Below are 24,743 nucleotides of genomic sequence, written 5' to 3'. Positions count from 1 at the left end.
GTTATTTGTGCTTTTCTGGTGCAGTAAAATCAATTACCTCAGAAAAAAGGTTCATGATGACTAAAACAAAGTTCAGAGGATGTTTCTGTTAGGGTAGAGGTAAGGTTGCTACAGGAGTTGGTCCTCTATGGTGAATTGGCTCCACCCAGATGAAGGAGACGCAGGCTGCCATTCGGCCTCTGCTTTGCATCATTGTGGAGAAAAATTAACACTGCAGCAGGCGACGCACCTCAAAGCTCCAAAGAGCTATTAGATGAACAACAACTGCTGACTGTCATGGGCCTTCCTCTTACCTCGTGACCTCTGCCACACCGAACATTTATGGGTCACCAGGTCAATCATTGTTGACAGCTCTTTGGAACTCGCTTTGAACATGTTATCATCTCTGAACACAGGGCTCTGCAGCTTTTACGTGTGCTTTTGTGTTTTCCCACAAGATGGCAGCATTTCACATCCAAACATCTGCTGAGCGTTCACATTAAAGAGTCATGTGTAGACCTGCAGCAATAACAGATGATGATAAAAACACTTCATAGTGATTTTTGTTGAGACTGTATTTTCCTGATTTAACTGTCAAGACCAAGAGTCCGCTTTGGGCATTTTTAATCTGCTTCTCACTGCAGGAAACTAAATGTGTAACTCACATTCAAGAACGCAGAACAATAGAAATTACCTGCTTTCTTTATTTTGACCCAAACAAACCCACTTAGTGTTGAAGTCACGGCAGCAGTGAATGTTAACAGGAAACCCCAAAGAATACTGGAAACAAAAGGAGGAAAGTGAGGAATTACACACGAAGGAGCAAACAGCCCAGCGTAGAGTGGACCAGCACCACTGAGTTTACATCCAGAAAAAACCCAATGGAATGAAAGATTCATGAGACTGTGCAAGAACGGGTTAAAAGAGAAGTCTCCACATGTGTTTCCTGCCTGTCTGCTGCATCTGGGACTTTGAAGCTGGTGAGCTACCGATGAAAATCAGCCTCCACGGTCTGGAAATGTTCATGAAGTTCTTCTTTTGTGGTTTCAGCCGTGATGAAGGAGACAGAGTTCAGATCAGAAAGATGATCAGCACAGAATAAAAAGCTCAGCGAGGTTTCTTCTCGCCTTCCTCTGCAGTCTGACGCGTTGGCCACACAGAGCAGGGTCTTTGTTTTAGAGTGCAGTCAAGTGTCACACCACCTTCAAAAAAAAAATAATTCAAAGTGTGTGTGAGATGCAGCTGCAGACCACTTGTTTCTGGGCTAATCTCAGACAGGAAGTGTTTTACTTTGGCAGCAGCAGCATTTTAACCAGAGAAGGTAACATGGCTTCACTTAAACACCGACCGCAGCATGTGGACACCAGGCATCGCAGGTCATACGGTTTGCATTTAATGGCCACTTCATTAGGTACACCTGTTCGGCTTCTCGTTAATACAAATATCAGAGTACAAATGCTTTGTAGATGGCAGAGGTCAGACTGCGTCAAGTTGATAGGAAGGCAACAGAAACTCAAATAGCACTTGTTACAACCGAGGTCTGCAGAAGAGCATCTCTGAACCCTCTAGGTGATGACAACAGTAGCAGAAGACCACACTGGGTGCCACTGCTGTTCTTAGCTGACAGCAGTGGCACCCAGTGTGGCACCCACTGTTCTTAGCCACTGCTGTTCAGGTCACACAGACTCACAAAAACGTTTCCTGGTCTAATGAGTCTCAGATGGTCAGCTCAGAGTTTAAAGCATGGACCCATCATGCCTGTGTCAATGTACAGGCTGCTGCTGGTGTGATGGTGCGGGGGAGATTTTCGGTACCACCTGAGAATCGTTTTAACTCCACAGGCTGCCCGAGTGCTGCTGCTGACCAGGCCCATCTTTTATGACCTCAGTGCAGCGTCTTCAGTAGGATAACAAAGCTCCGTGTCTCAAAGCTCAGATCATCTCAGACTGGTTTCTAGAACACAAACCATATTTTTTAAAGATTTCTTTCTTTGATTTGATTTTGTTTCAAAATCAACTCATGATGATGCTTTTCCACTATAGATGTCCTCTTCATCTTAAAGCTGCTTCAGCTAGCAAACAGTCAGCCTTTGCTCCTTTCTTTAGCAGACTGTGTTATTGGGATGAAGTTCCTTTCCTATCCCTCAGTTCTCTTCTCTGATTTCTGCTTTAAGTATAGCCACGATCTGACTCTGAGAAACCTTCTCTGTGATTAGAATAACAGTCTGACTCCTGACTCTGTCGCATTGGTCTGATGCCACGTTTGCCACAATTGCAGGACTGCTTACTCAACAATGTTCTGTTACTGAGGCACGGGCATGAGTGTAACAGGTGAACAATGGCTGCAGATTGATTTAGGATAAGCCTCTGATTAACATGTCATCTGAACATGGTTTCAATGGAAAGACACAGAATATGGAACTCTGACCAAAGCAGTTCAATAACACTAATCATCTTTAGGTGAAGATATTTCAACTTGTATTACAATTTTCATAATTAGGCTAAACACAGACTCAGATAACAGACTGTTGGCAGTTTGAAATGTTTGAAACTCAAAAGTCTTTGTATAAAACCAGTTCTCCAAAGTAGCTGGACCAGGAGCTGTGCTGGAGTAAAAGCTTCCAAATGGTCACGAAGGGGTTGGTTGGTTTATTGCATGTTGTTTGTGATCAAAGGCAAAAGTCTTACTTACCAGGAGTAAGGATTGGAGTCTAGGAGGAGTACTGGCCTGGCAGAATAAAAACCAAGGTGAATAGAAGTTCACAGGTGGAGAGTGGGGAGCAGCTGAGCAGTTTCCTCTGCAGAGAACAGAGAAGCTGACCAAGGCAGGAGATGGCGCTTACAGTTCGGAGGGATGGCCACATTCAAGCAAGCTGGTTTCCAGGACAGGCTCCAAGAAAAGAGCACGATCAGAGAATGTGATTTGACAGCAGAACAAAAAAAACACTTTAATGTTCTTGAAGTTGCAGCAGCTGCAGACAATAGTTTCTGTGTTTGGCTGTAAATTAAATTTGGTAAGAATGTTAAATTAATTTACACACACACACACACACACACACACACACACACACACACACACACACACAGTTTGTCCTCACCAGAGTGTTTGGTATTTGTCTTCCTCCACTCCGATCCTTATCTAGCAACATGCAGGTCAGCAGATCAGTTACATCCTGCTTTTAACCACACACACACACACACACACACACACACACACACACACACACACACACACACACACACACACACACACACACAAACACAGACACACACTGTTTGTGGAGGGGTTTTTGAGCTGCTTTCAGTGAGGCTTCAAGCAAAACAAAAGGTGAATTTACAGGGGACCTCACTGCTAATGGGAGCTAATGGGGTCACAAATAAACACACACACGTGCACACACACACAGTCAGGTGAAGCTTCTACCACTTGATGACAACCAACAATGAGCTTGAGTTTCCTCTCACCTCCTGCCTTTTGTCTTCACACATCGTTTGGGGACCAACTCTGTCCAGTTTCCAGCCACAAAGAATTAAAGCTGATGCAGCAGAATCAGTTCTGCTTGTGGATTCTGCACAGTGGGAGTCTCTCTGTGGATATTTTGCATCTATTTGCTGGTTTGCAATTGGAGACTTGAATGCTGTTTTTGAGCCTTTGTGATCATTTTTGCTTCATAATCAAAATTCTGTTTTCTGTTTATTTTCTACCAATTTACTCAAAGAACAAACTTAATAAATTAATTTACCCGAAGACAGAATGTTTCAGTCGTTTTTTTTGTGGTTGTACTGTAAAATTTGTTCATTGTGTGTCTGTCTGCCCCACTGAAGAGCATTTTGCATTTCATTTCAGTCTGTGATGGACAGGTGGACCTGTCCAGGTGTGCCACACCTCTCCAGGCTCCAGCAGCTCCACCTAACAGTGCACCGAATTAACAGTGAAGAAAGCAGAATGACCTCCATCAGCCCATCTGATGTTAGTTGTGGATCGTTTTTGTGTAAATGTTAACCGTACATGTTATTTGCAGTGCTGTTCATGGTGTGCCTTATCAGTCATTTCTCCTTAGTTTCCATGGTTTCTGCATCTAATTTTGTTCATTTTGTATCTTTTTGTCTGGTTTCCCTCTGTCTGTTTGGATTTACATGATTTCTGGTCTTATCATTACAATTGTTTTTTTTTCTTTTGCATCTGTTTTAGTGTGTCCTGCATCTTCTTTGTAGCTTTGCTTCTCTTTATGCTCATTTATGGACCTTTAAGTCCCGCTTGCTTGTCTCAGCAGCTGTTCTGTCTGTTGCATGTATTTTAATCTGTTTGTGTTCATTTTGTCTCTCTTCTCAGGGAGCACCCTCACATTATCATTGATGTGCACCTCTTTCTTGAAGTTTTGTTTGTTGAACTCATTTTGCCATCCGCAGGCCCCCGAGCTTCATCTTTGGGACTAAAAATAATGTCAATCATTAAACTTTAGAGTGGAGGGTCTGGGGTTTTCTTTTTATTTTCAACCCAAGAGTGACTCTGACATTTTCATCTACATCTTCAACATCAAAAATGAATGAAAGTGAACGTAGGAACACCAAAAGAAAAACACTATAAAGAACCAGCTTCAACTACGAGTACAAAACTGAGTATACACAGGAAGACTGATGGTATAGAACTACTTAACCCCCTCCTCACACACACACATAAATATTCTTACATACAGGTGGTAGATTAATTGGAAGCAGACATATGCCTGTGTGTGTCTGTGAAAACATTCTCGTCTGCAGCTTCAAGAGGGAATGTGGTCTCGCTCTCTCTCTCTCTCACTCTCACACACACACACACACTCATAGCAGACAGGCGGGTGATGGTGTTTGTTTAGGAGATAACCACATCTGACCAGCTGACCTCTGCCCCGCCTGGCTGAACTCCTGCTCAGGTTTGTGTCGCCTGAACAGACGACTTCCATCACTGAGGGTTAAATTGCACTTAAATGTTTTATTTAGGATTTAGTCTGTTTTTTTATATTCATGCATAATTCAGATATTTTGTTTTCCAGTACTATCTTGCCATTCTGGAACCTGATGTTTGTGTCCCTTTCACTATCGTTAATGATTTCTTTAAATCACATTTTGAAGTCAGTTTTGTGCCTTTTAATTTAATTTTGCCGCAAAGACCACAGGATACTTACATTTCAAAGTGAGCCCGTAGTTTCTGCTATCACTTCACTCAGTTTCATCTGAGTTCTTAACCTCAATAAGAACTGATGGAGAAAGTAATCTGATCCTTTGAGTAAACACTCTAAACCACAGAACTATTTTTTTCCAAAGTGCATCTAATGATTTATAATTATTGTAGCGTCTTTACCTTTCAAAATAAAACACCCTGAGGTAACTCTTGTTGTGATTTGGCACTATATAAATTAAACAGAACTGAATTTGAAATGAAACAATCTCCTTATGATCTCAGTGAACTGGACGGTTGTTTGGAGATTTCACATTGTTTCTGATTACTTTCAGCTTTTTAAAATCACTCATGTTGTTGGCTGTTCAGCAAATTACATATTTTGCCTTTTCACTTTAGTTACAACTTTATTTAAAAAAAAGTCAGTTGCTTTGTGCTTTGCTTTCATTTCAGGGAAACTAATTTGTGGATCCTATGTGCGACTATGAGTTCTATAAATTATCTCTGATATATGTTTCTGAACGGGACTCTCAGCTCTGTCTTCTTGCGTTTCTTTGATTTCATCAGTCATCCATCTTCCTCTCAGTCTTTCACTGGCAGGTGACAGCACTGATGGCTTTAGGCTTCGAATAGTCCCCCTCTGTCTGAGCCAAAGGAAAGCGATATGCTTGAACCTTCCTTGGCATAATTCTGTGTGTCTGCAGGATAATCTGAGGACATGCTGGAAAAACATTAAACTACAACACCATTCTACTCGTTTTTACTTAGACATTCACATACAAGGGATAAGTACATAGGTACATAGTAAGTACAAGTAGGAAATGCACTTGAGGACTAAAATCTCTGTGAAATTCTTTGAAATATTTATTCATTGTCATTATTTGTCAGTATCACCAGACAGCGCATCAAAGTCATGCATGAAACATCTGAAAAATAGATAGAAAACTCTTGAAGCTGTAAATAATCAATTTGGATAAATTTGTAATGCAATTTAAATTCTGAACTAAATAAAATTCAATTCTAAATTGACATGAACTGACTTTTTGTCAAAGCTCTCAGCTCCTCTCACTGATAAACAAACGTTTAAGTGCGAAGGAATGAGCGAAATGTGTTTGCCATGGCTTTCTGGAAATGTTTTGACCTCATGTGGCAGTGTGGTTGAAGATGAAACTCTCTGTAATTATATTTGGGAGAAGGCTGGAATGTGGGTTTGTCACATTAAGGACAGACTTCTGGATTTTGAGCATTTACTTCATAGCTGGCGAACTCTTCAAGGATTGCTTTTCCAGGAGGGAATAAAACAATGTTGCATATTTCCAAGGACATAAAAGAAAGACTACTGTTCAAAGAGGGGGAAAGTCATCACTGTGTTCAGGCAGACTGCGCAGTAATAATACACTTTTAATAGTTTGAACAATAAGCCTGTGTGTTATGGTTTATCTGTGTTTGTGTTCTTGTGTCAGATATAGATCACTGTGATGAAGCTCGGGTATATATCCTGCAGCCAGTTATCTTCCCACTGGGATACAACAAAATTTCCAAGTGATTTAAGGTCCCAGACTGCAGGTTGTGATGAAATGCAGACCAATGGGGGGGTAAGTGACAGAGAAGCAGTGTCATATTTCTCTGAAGGCACTCCAGAGTTGAGCTGAGTTTCCTTGGTACAGGGGAGAGCGTCTCTTTTGTGTTCAGTCTGGACTCATTTACATATGACCCTCCTCCTGCTCTTGGATTGGCTGGTGCCCTGCTAGCATGTGGAAACCCACTTCCAAGCTTTCTCAGTTGGAGCCAAACTTTACAGAGTCAAGGAGGATGAAGTGAGAGGCTGGACGCCAGCAGCTGTATGTGTGAGTAACAACAGCAGGCAGACGTGAGGGAAGAAAAGAGAGGATGATATCTTAATTGTAGGCTTCTATAATTGTATCCTGACCACGTTGGAGTTTTTTTTCTAGGTATTTGTGTTTGAAAACCATCAGTTTTTCTTAACTTTGTTGACTTGGTCGTGGTGGTTAGTTTGGGAAAAAAGCGGTAGTTTATTTTGAGAGAAATACGAATTTTATCATTTTATCTGACAGCAGAGAGAGTCACAAAATAATTTCACTTAACAGACTTTAAATTTTTAAGTATCTCTTATTTGTTTCTTTACAGGTCAGCGCATGGATTCTTAGCGATGCCTGTTTAATTAGTCTGTCACAGAAAAAAAACACTTTTTTCAGACAGCAGCTAACTATTACTTTATATCATCATGCTGCTCGCTCTGCTTCTGGTTGTGAGTCTTTGCTCCAAGACCCTCTCCTCACATTGCTCATCAACAACTATTCAGTACCAGGTTTCGGAGGAGCAGCCGGCGGGAACCCGGGTCGGCTGTCTGGCGGATGACCTGCGGCAGAGGGACGAAGGCGGATCTCTGGAGGATTTCCAGGTGGTGGAGCAGGGAAAAGCCCTTCCTTTTTCTGTCACCACTCGAGATGGGGTTGTCTCCACCCAGGGCCGATTGGACAGGGAGGAGTTGTGCCGAGGGACTGACCTGTGTGAGGTGGCGTTTAGTGTCCTCTACAGGAAACGAGGTGCTGTGAAGTGTCTGCGGGTTCATGTGAAAGTAATGGACTTAAATGACCACAGTCCCAGCTTCCCCAACACTTTGCAAGAAGTGGAGATCTCGGAAACTGCTAGCCTTGGGAAGCGAATCCTGTTGGACTGGGCAGTGGATCCTGACGCAGGTTCCAACAGCCTCCAGAACTACTCACTGTCTGTCAACCAGCACTTTGATCTCGATGTGACAGTTGGTCCTGGTGGGACGAAACAGGCAGAGCTGGTGGTTGTCCAAGAATTAGACAGGGAAATTCAGGCTTCCTTTGATCTTACCCTCGTGGCGTGGGATAAAGGGAACCCACCCAGATCTGGGAGCACATTAGTCCGTGTTAGTATTCAGGACTCAAATGATAACAGCCCCACATTTGAGGACAGCAATCCAACTGTGTCATTACCTGAGGACACAGCACTCGGGACTACTGTAATCAAGCTCAAGGCCACTGATCCAGACCAGGGAGCCAATGGGGAGGTTGAGTACTCATTTAGTAAGCACACGCATCCAGAAGTTCAAAGGCTTTTCTATGTGGACCCACAAACGGGAGAAGTGAGTATCAGGGCACCATTGGATTACGAGGCCCAATCCTCGTACGAAGTAATTGTACAGGCCAGCGATCGTGGGCCCAATGCGATCCCCTCTTACTGCAGATTGCACATCAAACTCATAGATATTAACGATAATGCACCAAGGATACGCCTGACCTGGACCCCAGCCAGCTCGCAGGTTATAACTGTGCTGGAAGGAGCTCCAGAGGATACTCTCCTTGCCGTGGTGACGGTCTCTGATGCAGATTCAGGAAGAAACGGAAATGTGACTGCACAGATTCAACAAGGCTCAGGCCCTTTCCGACTTAAAAAGATGCACGGCAACGACTACATGATTGTCACCAGTGGCTCCCTGGATCGTGAGAAGGTTATGCAGTATAATATCACGCTCTTTGCCCGGGATAGCGGAAACCCCCTACTTTCTTGTGTCGAACACCTACCTGTCTATGTTCTGGATGAGAATGACAATGCCCCAGTATTTTCGACCCCCATCTACAGAGCTTCCTTCAAGGAGAACAACATGACAGGCTACCACATTCTCAAAGTCGAAGCCCATGATGAGGACCTGGAGCTCAGCGGAAAAGTCTCCTACTCCATTGTTGAGGAAGCTAAAACACAGCCTTTCTCAATTCACCCCAAAACTGGTGTCATAAGTGTCCAGCAACCTTTAGACTACGAGGCATTCAAGAACTACTCTTTCATTGTGGAAGCCGTTGATCATGGACATCCACCACTCACAAGCACAGCTAGAGTGCACATTGACATAGAAGATGTAAATGACAACTTCCCGGTCATCAAGGAGCCAAAACCAAGAAAAGGTGTAGCATCTCTCAGTGTACCTGTCGATGCGTACAGAGGTGAGATTGTGACAGAGATGGGGAATGCCATCAAAGAGGAAGCCACCAATGTGGCAACTGATCACTCAGTCAGAGAGGGGCTTGGATTTCTTGCATCAACAATCAAAGCAGAAGACCAGGACACGGGACTCAATGGAAAACTCCAGTACCTCATTACTGATGGAAACCTGTCTGAGCTCTTCTGGCTGAATAACACCTCAGGCCAGCTGTTTGTTAATACCACTAATGCTACCGAGCTCATTGGGAAAACCTTTAAGGTGGACATCACTGTTTCTGACATGGGCACTCCGAGGTTGGCTACTAAGGCAACTCTGGAGGTGACTTTCATAAACCTCAAGGACCATCTAAAGAACTCATCACCTGGAAACCGTGGACAGCTCAGCTTCACTATGATGATGGCAATCTGCCTGGGTGCTACATGCCTGCTTCTTCTATTGGCCATCGCTTTGGTGACAACATTTTGCCGCCCTGAGAAAAGGGACAACCGGGCTTACAACTGCAGACAGGCTGAATCGACCTACACCCGCCATCCTCGGCGCCCGCAGAAGAACATCAGAAAATCTGACATCCAATTAATTCCCGTAATCCGGGGACGAAAGGAAGACCTCCCTGAGGATGACGGTGAGGCCCAGCCACTAACTCCACCTCCAGTCTCAGATGATCAGCAGATTGAGAGTCACTATAGTTTAATGCCATCAGTTATGAACGCAAGCTTCCATTCCCAAGGCTATCTAGAAGAGGATGTCACTCAGCCCAACACCCATCACTGCAGAACACTTAGGAAACCTGGAAACATTGAATTTGATGGAACCTTGCCTTCTTCTCCAGCAACATCATACCGGACTCTTCGCAAATCCAGAAACACTTCATCCTCTTCCTCAGTCTCACATTCCAGCACCTTAAAGAGACAGAAGAACTCTGAAGGAGAGGAAACAGTTTCACAATATTCATCGGCATCTGTGGCAACTCTCAGGAGGCCAAAGACCTCGGATGGACATGGAGCACGTGATGCAGAGCACCGGCAGATCCTTCGAAACCTGGTCCGTCTTTCCATGGCTGCTTTTGGAGACTCCATTGAGCTTTCTTCAGCTTCTCCAGAGGTGCAGGTGAGTTTTCTTCTTTTACTTATTCCATAATAGTTAACAAGACTTAATCTTATTGTTGTTTGTTTCTTATCTCTAAGGTAATGATCAGTGGCATTAATCTACAATTTTGGCCACTTGAATGTATTTATTAATTCAAGTCTTTTAAAATAAAATAAGTTTGGGTGTCTTTAATCAAGTAAACTGTTTTGTGTTTAATACTGTTTCACTTTTAAAGCCTTTACTCACCGGTATATACAACTAAACCTGCATAAAAAGACGAATTAAGGTCTCATTTGTGGAGAGATCTCTGAGTAAAATAAAGTCACACATGACTGATTTCAAACATTAAAACTATTTAAATTGTGCTGCAAGAATGAAACTCATTACAAGAAGCCGCGTTCGTTCCAAAACACAACAACTTTCCTGCAGGTTGAATTGACATATTTATCCATTTATGGTGGTGTTAATGATTTCACTAAATCTGCATGATGATTTTTTAATGTGCTCTTATTTACATTCTCTTCTATATCTTAAACATTAAGGATAATGTGCTGCTGCTGGCTCTCATCTAAATGCCATTTACTTAGGTCTAAAATGTGTGATCACATTTATTTCAACATGTGCTTACAGTTAGCGTTGGAGTAATTAAGTGTTCTCCTTTGAGGCTTGGAGATTAATCTGAAGTGAAGTCCATTAGAGAGTAGAGATTAAAAGCCCCCCACACCTCCACCACCACCAACACAGCAGCACACATACACAGAGCAGCTTCCCTTACAGTTTCCCAGCAGTCTTTGTGCTTTTTCAGCCTTCTGTATGATGACTTACTCAGACTGCCTGAAGGCTGGAGTCAGCCGAGATGTGTGAGTGTAGGGGAGAATAACCTGCTGATGGATCACTCTGAAACCAAAAAGTAGCACATTTATTCAGGTGCTCATGTGTCACAGACAAAAATCCCCCACGAGAAACCCCGACAGACTTTTAAACTAAATCTCACATATCAGATTCATATTGGAGGAAGGGCCGCTCCATGCTCTGTAGGACGTGGGCCAGAAGAGGAGTGTGTGAGGGGGGTGTAAGGCTGGCCAAAATAAGCTGTCATGTGTTTGTAGTGTAAGCTAACACTTCTCTAACACGCTGCTTTGTCACTTTCAAATGGCTTAAAAAAAATAAATAAATAAAAAAACTTACTGAGAGTCTGTCTGCACAGCAGGGCAGGCCTAAAATAACACAACAAACAGTATTTATTTCATGCAATAGTTTTTCTTATTTAAAAAAAAAAAACATATCTCATGCTGTGATGTTCTAGGTTGTGATCCTGGAACCAACTGAACATAAATCCACCAGTGAAAAATAGTCCAGACTGTTCACTCTTTCTCCTGATGACTGGCTTTTGTATGGTGGGTAGTTTCAGGATTCCTTCTTCACCATCTCCCAAAGGAAATATCTGGTTCCTTGGCTCCTAAATACGCCACTAGCTTTGTTTCCTGTTATGTCTGTTGTTTGGTGCTGAGTGAATAGCATATAGTGGATTTTTACAGCTTACTTACTGACTTTCAGCAGTTCCTTGAACCTATCAGTGAACATAGACAAACAATGATAATTGGTTCTATAAATAAACACCAGTTATATGTGCTTAAAATGTTACTCAGAAAATGTGGAGGTTCATCTAAACACTTCATGTGACCACAAGGGGATAAATTCTTCAGTATTTGGAGTTACAAACACATTTTGAAAGCTTCATTTAATTTGTCCTCATTTGATTTTGTAGAGAGGATGCCACCAATTGGTGGTGATAAAAAGAAAAGCCAGGTTATATTTTAGAAATGCTTTACAAGCGTCACAGTCATGGTGAATTTAACTTTCAGCTGTGGAAATGCTGCACTGTTAAAACAGATCTGCATTATTGAGGGCAAAAGTCGCTGCCAACGCCCTGCAGACAGAGAACAAAGACCTTGGCCGGGCCCGACATCCTCACGTGAATCCCATTAGAAACGGGAAGAGGCCTTTTTGGGTTCTGCCCAGTTCCTTTCCTTAACCCTCCCAGCCGGCCCAGTTGGCACTCCTTGGACTTCAGATATTTCTCTCCCACCTCGAGGTCACAGAGGAAGAGGCCTGCTCGACGCCTTGGAGGAGGGGGATTTACTGTTCACCTCCACCTCACCACACACAGACACAGACACACACGCATACACACACGCACACACACACACACACACGTTCATCACTGTGCATACTTTGGAGTTCGTCCTGGAAGGAAACCAGCCAGAGAAGAATAGGCTTTTACGTAGAGACCATTTCCTGTCAGTGTTGCAGAGTGCACGTGAAAAAACACACAAATGTCACGGCTAAAACAAAGTCATAAATTAGCATGCACGCACACACACACATTATTCACCTTGTGCATGTGTGTGTGCTTCCTCCCTGGTGTGCAGTGTGTATCCGCTGTATAACAGAGTTGTCAGCAGAAAGCTCGGAGCAGTGAGACGGACTCGGCCGCTCGGTTCTCACACTGCAACACTAAAACAAAAATCACAAAGAGCACGAATTCATTTCCTACACGAGTGTCGCTCGTATCACGTGCACTTTTTGTTCGACCAGCAGTTTTTGTTCGACCCACTCACCTTAACAAGGCAGTTACATTGATTTATTATTGACTTCTTTCAAAGTTCAGCTGTTCATACATTTACTTATAAACTACTGAAGAGTAAAAACACTGGAGCTTCAGTTTAAGCCTTTAAACATGAGCTGCTGCAACTTTGAAAGCTAAAGGAAAACCTTTTACTTCTTCATTTAAAATGAACCTAAATAAAAATAAGTGATGTTTTGCATATGTGGAGATACAGCGACTTATTAAATAATCCCGCATGCACAAGTTCCTTTCCCCTCAGTTGCAGAGCTGTTACCAACTCACCTTTGAATCTTTTGTCCAGCTGGACATGAATCATCACAGTCTGTAGAAAATTTGTGAATCACATCGATTTGATTTGCAAACAAAATGTTTTCACTTTAGGAGTGAGATTATTCAGTGGTCCTTTCAGCATGAAAAAAGCTCAGGAGATCCTCTGTGGATGCTTGTTCACTGTCGTGGGCCTGTGAGTGTTAATCAGTTCAAAATGCCTCCAGTGAAGAGGGTCTGTTATCACTCGTGAGGCACTGATTTTTAACTCTGTGGTCAGTAAATGTGCAACAAAAAACAGCTTCAAGAGTGCCATAAACCACAAACTTGCTGTGTGTGGCTGTGACTGCAGATGAGCTTGAATGTTTGAAAGAAATAAAAATCAATCAGAGTGAGCCAAAGCAGACAGAAAGAGATTTAATGCATGAAAACCAGCTTATGTAGCAATCAGCTCAGTGGCTCCACTCTGTCTGCCTCCTACACAAAACCAGGAAGAAAATAAAGAAAACGCAGAGTGGGAGAGATCATCACGTGTGAAAAAAAATCAATTAAATGGCTTTTTAGCAAATTAAAATATATTAAAATAACTGCACTGGCCTGCTGACTTCTGCCCATGAAACTGCTTTTTTATTGCTTGGGTGGTGATTTAGAGGTTTAGAGGTTCTACACCTCCAAACATGTTTCATCTACTCGTAGAAACCAAATTACACCCTGCTCTTCCAAACAAGCCCTGATGAATAACCCACCAGCTTTTTATGATATATATATATATATATATATATATATATATGTAATGTCTGACCCTGCACAAATATGTGTGCAGCATGCGTGTATTAAAATATTATTAGGTAAGTACCTGACTTCTGGTAGAAGTACTCACTGTGAAGGAGTAATTCTAGTTTGCTGTCAGGTGAACCTCAGGTGAAGCTGAATAAACTGAAATATTTCAGTGATGTCTGAAAATGTGAATTTTAACCCTTTTTTTTCTCTTGTTTCTCACCTTCATCTCTCCTCTCCCTCCATCTTTTCCTCCTTACAGCAGATCTCCCAGCTCCTCTCTCTCCTCCATCAGGGTCAGCTGCAGCCCAGACCAAACTTCCGTGGAAACAAATACTCTCACCGCAATGGCAGGTCAGTCTGACTTCTCCTCTCCATCCTCCTCTGGAGTACAGACACAGCAAATCAAAGCAAGGTCACAAACCTGCTTCTATCTGGCACAAAACCACATGTTATACTTAAAATTTGCTCCAAATAGAAATACATTCACATTCTGTATCTATATGAATTTAAACTGCTTTTAAACTTCTAGAGCCTTAAAAATGTGAATGAACTGAATCATTTTATCATAAAGAAGTAAATAAGACTCAGTCAGGCTTCAATATTTGTTGTTCTAGCTAAAAATGTGGCCGGACACTAACACGGGTCACCACGGGTCTCTTCCTGCTGCCCTGATAGGAACTGCACTTGCACACTGACTTCAAAACAGACCGATATCCTGAAGGAAAGATCCCGATGTAGATCCAGAACTCGTTTTTCCTTTAATCAGAGGCTTGTTTCAGAGCCAGATGGCTGCTGGCTTCAGACTGTGATCGCTGCTGCGCGCCCTGATGCAGTCTTCTTCTGATTGCAGCGTGGAGGGAAATATGAGGGGGGGGGGGTCCCACCAATTTTAAGAACCTACATATGTTATAATGACCAATCTGATCCATGTACGAACACGTGTGTGGTTATTCTGTGGATTTATTAAGTGAAACCCAGTGGTGAGGGTTAGAGATCACCACGCTGAGTATTTTATGGCTGCGCTACTTTGTGCACCAAACACCTGAGCTAAATCTAACTTGAAAAGTTTAAGATGAATTCAGATCTTTGTATATAGCCTAACAAAATGCGTATTAAGCAGGGTCTGTGTTCAAATATTCTCATTGATGGAAAAGTGAAAATATATTTCTTCAACCTGATTTAGACTAAAGAAGGTTTTTCACCTCAGTTTAGTGTGTCAATGTCTAGCAAAGTGGCTGCCGTGTGGGACGCTCCTGGCTTTCAAATAAATAAAATGCACTTGGGAATTTGGACAGCTCCTGACTCGATGTGGTTAGTGCATTATTCCAGCGTCTGTGCCTTCATAGCAGTGAGAGTAACGCCACACTGTTCAGCTGGAACTTTTGCTTTTGCTTAAAGTCGTGAAAGCTGCAGCTGACAAATGTCTTCCCCGGTGTTTCTGACCGACTGACCTGCTGTGACTGAAATAACAGCAACAGAAAAACAGGACACAAAGTCAGTGTCGCAGGAAGAGTGTCTCATAACCCCGCAGCGTGTGCGCCAGAGCAGGCTGCAGCAGAGTGATTCAGAGGCTCTGACAGGAAGCAGGACTTCAGCATCACTGTGGCGCTCAGATAAGATCTGACATCACCTTGATACACAGGGTACACTGTTTCATCGCACTCACAAAACACACCTGTGTGCATAACTCCTGTGTGTGAGCTCACCTTTATCTATGTGCTGCTTCCTGCCCGAGCCTGCTGCTCTGATGAGGTGTGCTTACCAAAGGACTTGTCACCTGAAACCTCAGGAATTTTATCATCTTTTTAAAACCCTTAAAAACATCAGACCTCAGCTGTACTCTGGAGTTCTGTCTCCTGTGACTCACCGTGTTTAAATGAATATATGTTTTGAACTGGATATCAAAAACTCATTCTAACACGCAGCAACATTTTCAAACTTGTCCATTTGTCTGCCAAAGATTTCTGATTTCACTGCCACTGAGCAGGTTCTGTGTTTTGTAGCGTTAGCGTGTTGTAAACACGATAGCTGAAAACGTTTTGAGTGAATTTTGATCAACTCTGTAGGGCTGTAGAGTGAGGTCACCTTAACAATCATTAAAATTTGACATCCATCCACCTCAAGGTCAACTTCATGATTTATTGGTGGGAAAAGAATGTCTTAGAACTTAACCATGATTCTTACAAGTGTGCTGTGTGACGTCAACAAACAGAAAGTGCAGATTTATATCATAATGTCACATTTGACCTCTGACCTCTCCATCACATAGATTGATCTGATGGTCAGACTGAGAGTAATGCTATATAGAGCTATGGCCATATAAGGAATGACATATAGGAATTCTAAATATCACGTTACACTGACCTCTGAGCTTTTCCTCAAGGTCAAATAAGGTCAAACTTTGTATTGGCAACATTTAGGAAATGATACTGACATATGGGAATCCTAAATATCACATTATAGTTTGCATCCAAACATCATGTGGACTCAAAGCAGAGCAGTGCTGCTTGGATGTGACTTTAATTAGCAGTCAGACTGTAACTGATATAAAACAGTGCTGCCGGCTTTAAAGTGTTTTAACCACATTATGTTTGCAGTGCCTCTCACTGAGTTTGAGGGCTGAGTTGGATGTTTGTTTTTAAGCCTTGCATGGCCGTGCTCCTGCCAACTCACCATGAGCCTCACTGTTACTGCGAGCTGGGCACTTCAATTCATCCCTAATTTATAGACTCATCACCAAAGATTTTATATGTTTATATTTCATGTTGTGGCTCTTATTAAGCATTAAGAATTGTTTTGTTTTTAATTTTAAAAATAAACAACCCAACCAGAGAAAAGGTAAAAAATTGGGCAGATTCTGTTTGGAGTTTGGACTGCATACCCAACTACTTGTTTACTTGTTTATAAAGTGAATGCTCCCATTGCAATTTTAGATTTAAAAAAATATCTTTAATAGTTCATTTGAAACGTTTCTATCAAGAACTCTGACTTCAAACTATCAGCTTAAACAGACACACTGCCCAAAGTTAAACAGATACATGAACGGAGAGTTTGTAAGTCAAGTTCACGTTTGTCTGCAGGTATGGAGGTCAGGACTGTTCTGACTGGCAGAGCACCAAAGACAGTGGACATGGCGAGAGCGAGGCTGGAGATGTGGACTGGGAACCAGGAAGAGACTCACCAATAGACCCACAGCTGGAGGAAGGACTCAGCAACCTCCTCAACAATCCTGGTAAGCACACAACATCTGATGGACACCCGAGGTTAGCAATAATTCTTGGAAATCGGAAGTGAAATTCCATCTTAAATCAATGATATCATCATCACCACTGAATGGAAAAGCACACGTTAAAGGATCATCAGAACTCTTAATCAGATTTCCAACTTAGCACTTAAATGAACAGACGTGCAAACAAAAGCAACCAGCTAACCCTCGCCGACTCAACTGCAGTAAAATAATGATGTTTAACTCTTCAGTACTTGTATTTTTAGTAATGAACTCAGGTTCCAGGTTTTTTGACCAACAAAGGTCTTTCTTGTTCTTTTTTAGTTGATTTCTTTAGTTTAGCGTGAGTAGCTGTAAGCATTGTTTGCATCCTTCCTCCACAAAATAAAACAGTGTGTCCTGACTCTGTGTGAAGGTTATTTGATGTTCAGGTTTGTTTGACTGATGGTTAGTCTATTTAAAGATCTACTGAAACTAAACTGGTGAGTTTAGCTGGAACCTCCCGGTGAAGCTCTTTGATTTGTCGGACAAAAGCAGCCAAACTTTAACCCCACAGCGCGCACGCAGACTGATCACTCACAATGGACAGTCAAAGACAACTGTAGAAAACAGGATGAAAGCAGGAAATAACACAGTGGCAAGTTACATCCACATCCACCCACACACACTCCACTCAGGACGTCTTGCTGTGTTTTGAGATTGAATACTGATACACTCTTTTTTACATTCTTCTGCCGTAAAGAGACAGTTGTTTCCTCCGTAAACAAACAGCTGGTTTCATTACTTCGTGTTTGGAAAACGCAGTCATGATTGAGGGATAAGAAATGTCGATTGTCCAAAGTCTATCTAACATCTTGGGAATTCCTCAGCGGTATGAAAGCCAACACTCGCTTCATCCAGCGTCTGAGTGTGTACAGTAGGTGTGTTAAACAATTTCTTCCTGGCATTGTGGTGGTCACAGCCTGGAGGCGAGCAGAGGGGGTTACCGCCTGATGATGGAAGAACAAGCGTCACTTTATGATAGGACGAGAGTGAGAGAGAGAAACAAAAGAGCGAGTGGGAGTTTGTTGAGTTATGTATGCGCTTGACTCACCTTTCAGCCCGCAGGCTCGATCATCAGTGTAAGTCACACCGTGCTGCAGACAGCTCAGCTCTAAAGAAAGCTTCAGGGCAGCACATTCCTCTTTTTCCTGACCTGCACCTTTATGAATCACACACATAAATGCACGTCCCTTTGTTCATAACTGAGGATGATGTTATGGCTGCTGAGGGGAGAGAAGCTGTGCGTTTATGTTGGTTTGTGTTGTATTTTGTAGTTACTGGTTGCACTCATGGTAGATAAGTATGTTCTCTTACTGCTTCTGTGCTTTAACTAAAGAATCTTTATCAAAGTTTCTACTCTGAGCACTGACAGTAACTTTGAGAGGAAAATATCTATGAAAAGGAAAGCTTTGATCGTCATTTTTAGTGTAAAATAACCTAATGATGAACAGAATTTATGTTTGCTTATCTATAGCAGGGGTCTCAAACTCGTGGCCCGGGGGCCAATTGCAGCCCACGTCACCGCTAGGTGCGGCCCGTATATTGACATCAAGAAATATAATGGAATTTGTTTGTTGGAACTTGTTTGTTGCTGATTGCAATGTTAAAATATGTTCTTTAAAAAGCCCAAAATGATTGAATATGAAGGCAACATGAGCAGAGAGTACAAACATCCTGAGGGATTGGCTGTGTTAGTTCAGCAAGACAATCAAAAACTAATGTGTACACTTATGTCTGCACTTTTATTTTGTTAAATACGAACAGAATGATAGCAGAAGTGCTGCCACTCGTTTGGACAGAAAGAGAGGACCAATGTGTTTATTTGGTAGTTCAATCAAAGGCTTCAGTCAGTTAAAATCTGCATTCACGTTTGCAGCTTTGTCTTGTTATACAATATTTGAAATTAAACAAACAAACAAACAAGAAAACACCCACAAAGATTTCTGAAAATTGTTTGTTTTTGTACTACTTGAACACTAAAGTGTCCCTCCAATGAGATGACAGTACCAACAGTGGCCCACACCTCATTGAAGTTTCAGACCCCTGGTCTAAAGCCAGGTAGATTTTCTTCTTCCTCCCATTAATATTAAAACATGTTCAAAGGAAACACTGGCTTCCTTTGGTTCCTTTAGGCTCTCCTGTTTGGGGGTTAAAAGCACCTTCTGGTTATTATAAAAAAAAGGATATAATGACTAATGAGCCAGGCACTGCTTGGCTTCCTGCTCCGGTGATTGGTTTCTCCACCTTGAGTCTCTCATGTTTCACCCACCTTGTTACTGTTGCCTCTCTTGTGAATTGACTCTGTTTTCTGTCTCTGTTAGAACAGCTGCTTTGCCCCCTGAGTCTTTGGTTTCTTTGTATTTGGTGTTTATGAGTTCATGGATTTTACCACGCTCTGCTTTTGCATCCTGGCCAGCTTTGTTGTGAGTTTATGGAGCTCACAGCAAAAAACAAAACAGTTGTGAAAAACAGTTTTTTGATTTGCAGTTTTTTGTGTTCACTGACACAAACTGGCACATTCTTCATGACATCCAGCACAGATTGAAAGATATTACAGTAGGAAGTATATTGCGTGTTTGTAATGCATTCAGCGCCAGTAGGGGAGAATAACATTGGTTATAAAACTAGTTTCAGCTGCAGCAAGTCTATCCAAGTAGTGGATATTTAATTCATAACATATTTAAAAAAATACAGATGAAGTGTGAAAATCTGGGACGTGCACGTCTCTGGTCTCAACCATCGACCCCTGCGGCCTTTTTTGGCCTGTAAAATAGAGAAAACTAATTTTTTCTTTGTGTACGTGGACACAAACGAGTCTCTATGAGACTTGTTACTTCCACTGCTGACTCCTGTTTCACAGGTAAAGAAGATACAGGCTTAGAAGGCCTCGCTGTTTTTAGACGAGAGCTCAGTGTCTAAAGCTTCCTATTGGAGGAGAAACCCTGAAAGAGTTGTTCAGGTTAAATAAAGTATAAAGATGGATTCAAATTACAGGCAGAACACTTGGATAAACAGGAAGATGATCTGAAACTCGACACATTTAGTAATTTAGAGGATTTTGAGTTTGGGTGCTCTGCGGTGAAATACTCCTAAAACAAAGAGAGGAAAGGGGGTGGACAGTGGGTGGGTGATTTGGGGGCGGTCTTTACCATTCTGCATGTAAGCACTGGTGTGTGTGTGTGTGTTTGTGGTGGTACATTTAATCCTCCATCTGGTTGCGGTTAGATGAAAGAGACCACAGCTCGTCCGCAGGCTGATCCGCCGGAATCTCACAGTTTCTGCTTTTTAGTCCACGACGGCTGCAGATACAGTCCGGGAGTACATGCATGTTCTTATTGAATTCACTGGCACATTATCCAACATCAGGAATATGACAAATGAGCAGCTTCCTATAGCAGGTCTCCAGATGTGCACTGACAGATGCTGTTAATGAGAAAATAAACCTGCTCATCCCGTCACTCTGCCAACGTTTTCCACAATCCTGCTCGTACTTGAGCTCATCCAGGTTTGTGTTGTAATGATCTTTTATGTTTTACGTTAATTAGGTCAACAAAAACTTTATTAGTGCTGATGTGAAATCAGGTTTTTACAACAACATCTGACAAAAACACAAGCAGGAAGCGCACGACATCAACAGGATGTTGTCAGGTTGAGGAACAGGATGAGGAGAATATCTCTGTGTTTTCCCCTTACACTCTGTCCAGCAGACAGCGTATTTACAGTAGATGAATAAATGAAGTCAGACATGTAATCATGTTGAATGTTTGAGTGAAAACACAACCAAGGTTAGAGCTCCGAGACACACCCGACATTTACGCCTCTGACATCGACTCGCCCGCCAGGCAGCCGGCAGGGCCAGGAGGAGTTTTATGGCAGCGTGGACGTGATCGTCGGCATACGATCCAAGCATGCAGGATGCAACTGATGGAAGAAGAAAAAAACTTCTTTATAGCCGCTAGATAAACCCACTGTGTCATTTCCTTCTTCTTGTGCATCCTTCATCTCTACACTGTCCTCACCTGTGAGATATATTATAATATTACACTATAAATAACCTGAGATGGTGTGAGGACAGAACTATCGCTTCTCTTTCTGCAGATGATGTTTTCTCAGAGGTCAGTGACCCTTCCTGGATGGCCAGACTCTCCCTCCCACTCACCAGCAATTACCATGACAACGTCTTTGTCCCCAACGGCCCTCCATCCCCCGAAAGTGAGACCCTTCCTCGGGATTGCCTGGAATCTTCATCCTTCTCCACGTTTGGTAAATTTTACATTTAAATGTACTTTTACTCTTTTTTTTTCCCAAGTTGAAATATCATTCTGAAAATGAAAAGATAATAGTTGATTATTATTGAAGATAAGAACTAGAAGCACAATTTATAAAAAAGTAGAACAGAAATCTGGAGTTTCTGACTCTTTGTGTTCTCCTCAGGTAAAACCCCAGAGAAGGACGGCTCACTGGGCGGAGCTCTGCTGTCTGAGGTGAGCACGCTGTTCGAGATGCTGATGACGCAGAAGGCCGACGCCCACCCCGGCCCTCGGCCTGACGTCCTGTACCGGCTGTCGGCGGCGTACCGTCGCTCTCTGGGCCTGGACGGTGGAGCCGCTGGCAACGCAGCCAAAAACTCTGCGAGATCCGGGCCTTCCGCACCCTCAGGACTTTGTCAATAACCGTAACATCTGTTCACTGAAGACTGAAACAGACCGACAACTGTGCAACAGACAGTGTTTTTCAGGTGTCTGTTTTTGTGGAGGATTTTAGAGGCATTCAGTCACAGAAACATAATTCAGGCATGTGCAACAGTAAATAACACCACAGTGGATCTGGGATGGATTTAATTAACATACACTCAGCCCTCACACTCCCCTCAGCCAGCGGCACTCTTCCCTTTCCTCTGCTTGTCTAGTTTGTGCACTTAACCATCTCACACTGGCTGGAAATGAGCTTATTCATTTTACAAACCGGACTGAAGACAGCACCACAAAGACAACACGTTAATCAGAGTAAAATACATTTATCCTATAAGCATGTTCAAAGCATCGCCACAGACCAGAGAAATTACATGAAATAAATATTACATTTTTTTGTTTTAATGAAATCATCATATGGTGGGACAACCTCCGTGATTCTAGTTCCCAGTTCTGTACAGTACGACTATAATGAGCTGCCAGGATGTTAAAAGAAAACAATACTAGGAAATGTAACTCAGGAAATACACTACCTCTCTGATGCTAAACACTAAACTAAACTACAGACAAGAGGAGCAGGAAGACACAGCCTCCAACATTTGAAATCATATATGGGTGCAGCTTCGCCTCAGTCCTCTCTTCCCTATAATGAACATGGATTCAGGACTTTATGTTTTCTCAAAGTCACCAGATTCCACTTCACATTCTTCCTCTACAGGCTGCAGTATTGGACACAACATCATGCTGATGTGCAGTTTTTAAGATAAAATATAGACTTTATGCTTGGGGTCAGGGTTTAGACAGATGCACAGACTGAAGATCAGCTCAGATTTTGTTAAACTGGTGCTACAGTATCTGATTTTTTCAAAAATTCATCCGTGCGTCGTGATGTCAGGTTTTAAAATATGTGCAGGGAAAACACAGCCAAAGTGGACCTGAAGACTGCAGCGTCTCCATTGTTCTTAACTCGGAACAGGCAGTAACCTGATGACCTCCTTCTGTCAGGACCTAATAAACCCTGCTGTTGTTCAGGGTTTGGCTGGCAGAAGGCGAGCCAGTGACTGGGAGGAAATGTCGCTTTGTCCTTTTGTTTTTCCTCAAGAATGAACTAAACATCACGCTGAATGTCAGACTGAACTTCCTCCTCAAAGTAAGCCAGCAAACCGCTCCAGTCCTTTAACCTCTGGCTTAAAACGCTTCTGAAAGTTGTCTCACTTTGTAGCAGATTTTATCCATTTAACAGCCAGCACTGTGTATATAGTTTTACTTTTTGTAATATGAACTTTTTCAATAAAATGTGCATCATATTTAAACTTGTGGATCTTTATGAACACAACCTCTATGTGCACTTAAAAGCTTCACTGTTCTTTGTATATTTTCAGGTTGTTCCTTTGCACAATTGTTTACACTCATCCAGCTGTTCAAACATCTGCTCCCATTAAGCAGATTTGCCTTTTTCATCTTAGTGTTCATTCTTTATTCAAGACGATGATTATTAACGGTGCACACTAAAGGCACCACACAAACAGTCAGTGTGGACTTGAATTGTTCAGATGTTTTCTTTGTGCAGAGCGCCCTCTGCAGCCTCAATGAAACAGTTGCACTGTGTGATCGCCAGCTCCCCCTGCAGAAAGCAACAGAAAGGATTTTCTGATCAAACCAGTGTTCATGCATTAAAAATAAATTCAAGGCCAGACCAGTGATGTCAGAAAGGTCAAAGGTCAGGAGAGCAGGGACAAGGTTGAAGGAGGCTGTTGTGTTGGTACAGAGACAGCATCACAAACTCTATGCTGCGATTAGTCCTGACAAAGCGAGACGACAGCAAGAAATGCAGAAAAAGTAACAGAAGTTTAAAAAGACGAGTGACAGAGAACACCGAGTCCACAGATCTCAGGCTTACAGGGAGGGAGCTGAGCTCACCATTACGCAGTTAAGCACTGCAGTCAATTCCTTGTTCCTAGCGGTTTTTAACACGCAGGGGTCTGCAGAAACATCAGTCCTGATTTTATGACTTTTCACATCCAAACAGAAGGAAATGTGCCAAAGCCTGTCAGATTCACTGTTTCACAGCTCACTGCAGCAACACACCTTCACACTGAAAATGCCCTGTATGCACACTCATCAAGATCTATATGTGCAACCTCGAGGTCACGTGTAAAGTTTATATTTATGGGGCAGCTGAAAAGTGAAGCAGCTGCAGGTGAGGCTGGAGGAATCAGCTAATGCAATTAGTGGGAAAGTGGGGCAGGTGGAAGCACCTGGTCTGAGATCAGCAGGGTCAGTGAAAAAACAACCAACACAGACTAATGCTTCAGCACAGTCCTGCTTCACCAAGTAACACTCACACACTGAAAGTTCACCGTCAGCCAGTTACAGGCCTGTACATTGTCACGCAGAAGAACACAAAAGAATAAAAAGTTTAAAACATAAACTAAAATGAATCAATCTGTTGACAGAATAAACAGCTTTGATGCAGTGAGAGATAAATAATGATCCCAAACTGAACAGCAAGCAGCAGAATCCCGATTTAGAGTCTGCTTGGAGCTGTTTGACTTGTTCTTGTTCCTGTCAGCGATTTAATCATAAACCTCCATGAGGAATTCAACTTAGCATTCAAAGTATTTCCTGTGTCTCAGTTCGGATTCTTCCTTTAGTAGTTTTGCAAATACACTGCTAATTTCATTAGCTTATTGCTGATTTACTGCTCTCTGTGTGCCAGCTGCTGCATTTTGAAAACATTGAATATTTATGATGCCTCTGAACGTTCATATTATTAAAGTTCTCTACAGCAAAGTCGACAGTGTAACTTGCATAATCACTGAACAAACCCCCAAAATATCCCAACACATCAGTGATTATGAACGTCTGTTGCTTTTTATAGTAGGTAAGCATCTG

General features: G+C 42.4%; 1 protein-coding gene across 4 annotated transcripts; it reads left to right on the top strand.

The window, feature by feature from the left end:
• Window positions 1–6,916: 6,916 nt before the first annotated feature.
• pcdh12 (protocadherin 12) lies at window positions 6,917–23,161 on the top strand. 4 transcript variants are annotated; one of them, XM_039621708.1, is made up of 6 exons: window positions 6,917–6,983; window positions 7,285–10,228; window positions 14,149–14,240; window positions 16,970–17,121; window positions 21,256–21,420; window positions 21,592–23,161. In XM_039621708.1, the coding sequence occupies exons 2-6, from the start codon at window positions 7,382–7,384 to the stop codon at window positions 21,828–21,830; spliced, it is 3,495 nt and encodes a 1,164-aa protein (XP_039477642.1). In that variant the 5' UTR covers window positions 6,917–6,983; window positions 7,285–7,381; the 3' UTR covers window positions 21,831–23,161. The 4 variants fall into 4 exon arrangements, with proteins under 4 accessions (XP_039477642.1, XP_039477635.1, XP_031607584.1 ...); XM_039621701.1 differs by having other exon boundaries at window positions 7,285–10,234; window positions 14,152–14,240; XM_031751724.2 differs by having other exon boundaries at window positions 7,285–10,234.
• Window positions 23,162–24,743: the final 1,582 nt, after the last annotated feature.

The sequence above is a fragment of the Oreochromis aureus genome, linkage group 2 (assembly GCF_013358895.1).
Source record: "Oreochromis aureus strain Israel breed Guangdong linkage group 2, ZZ_aureus, whole genome shotgun sequence".
Taxonomy (NCBI): domain Eukaryota; kingdom Metazoa; phylum Chordata; class Actinopteri; order Cichliformes; family Cichlidae; genus Oreochromis; species Oreochromis aureus.
The sequence above is the reverse complement of the archived record's forward strand: the minus strand, read 5'-3'. Positions and strand labels throughout refer to the sequence as shown.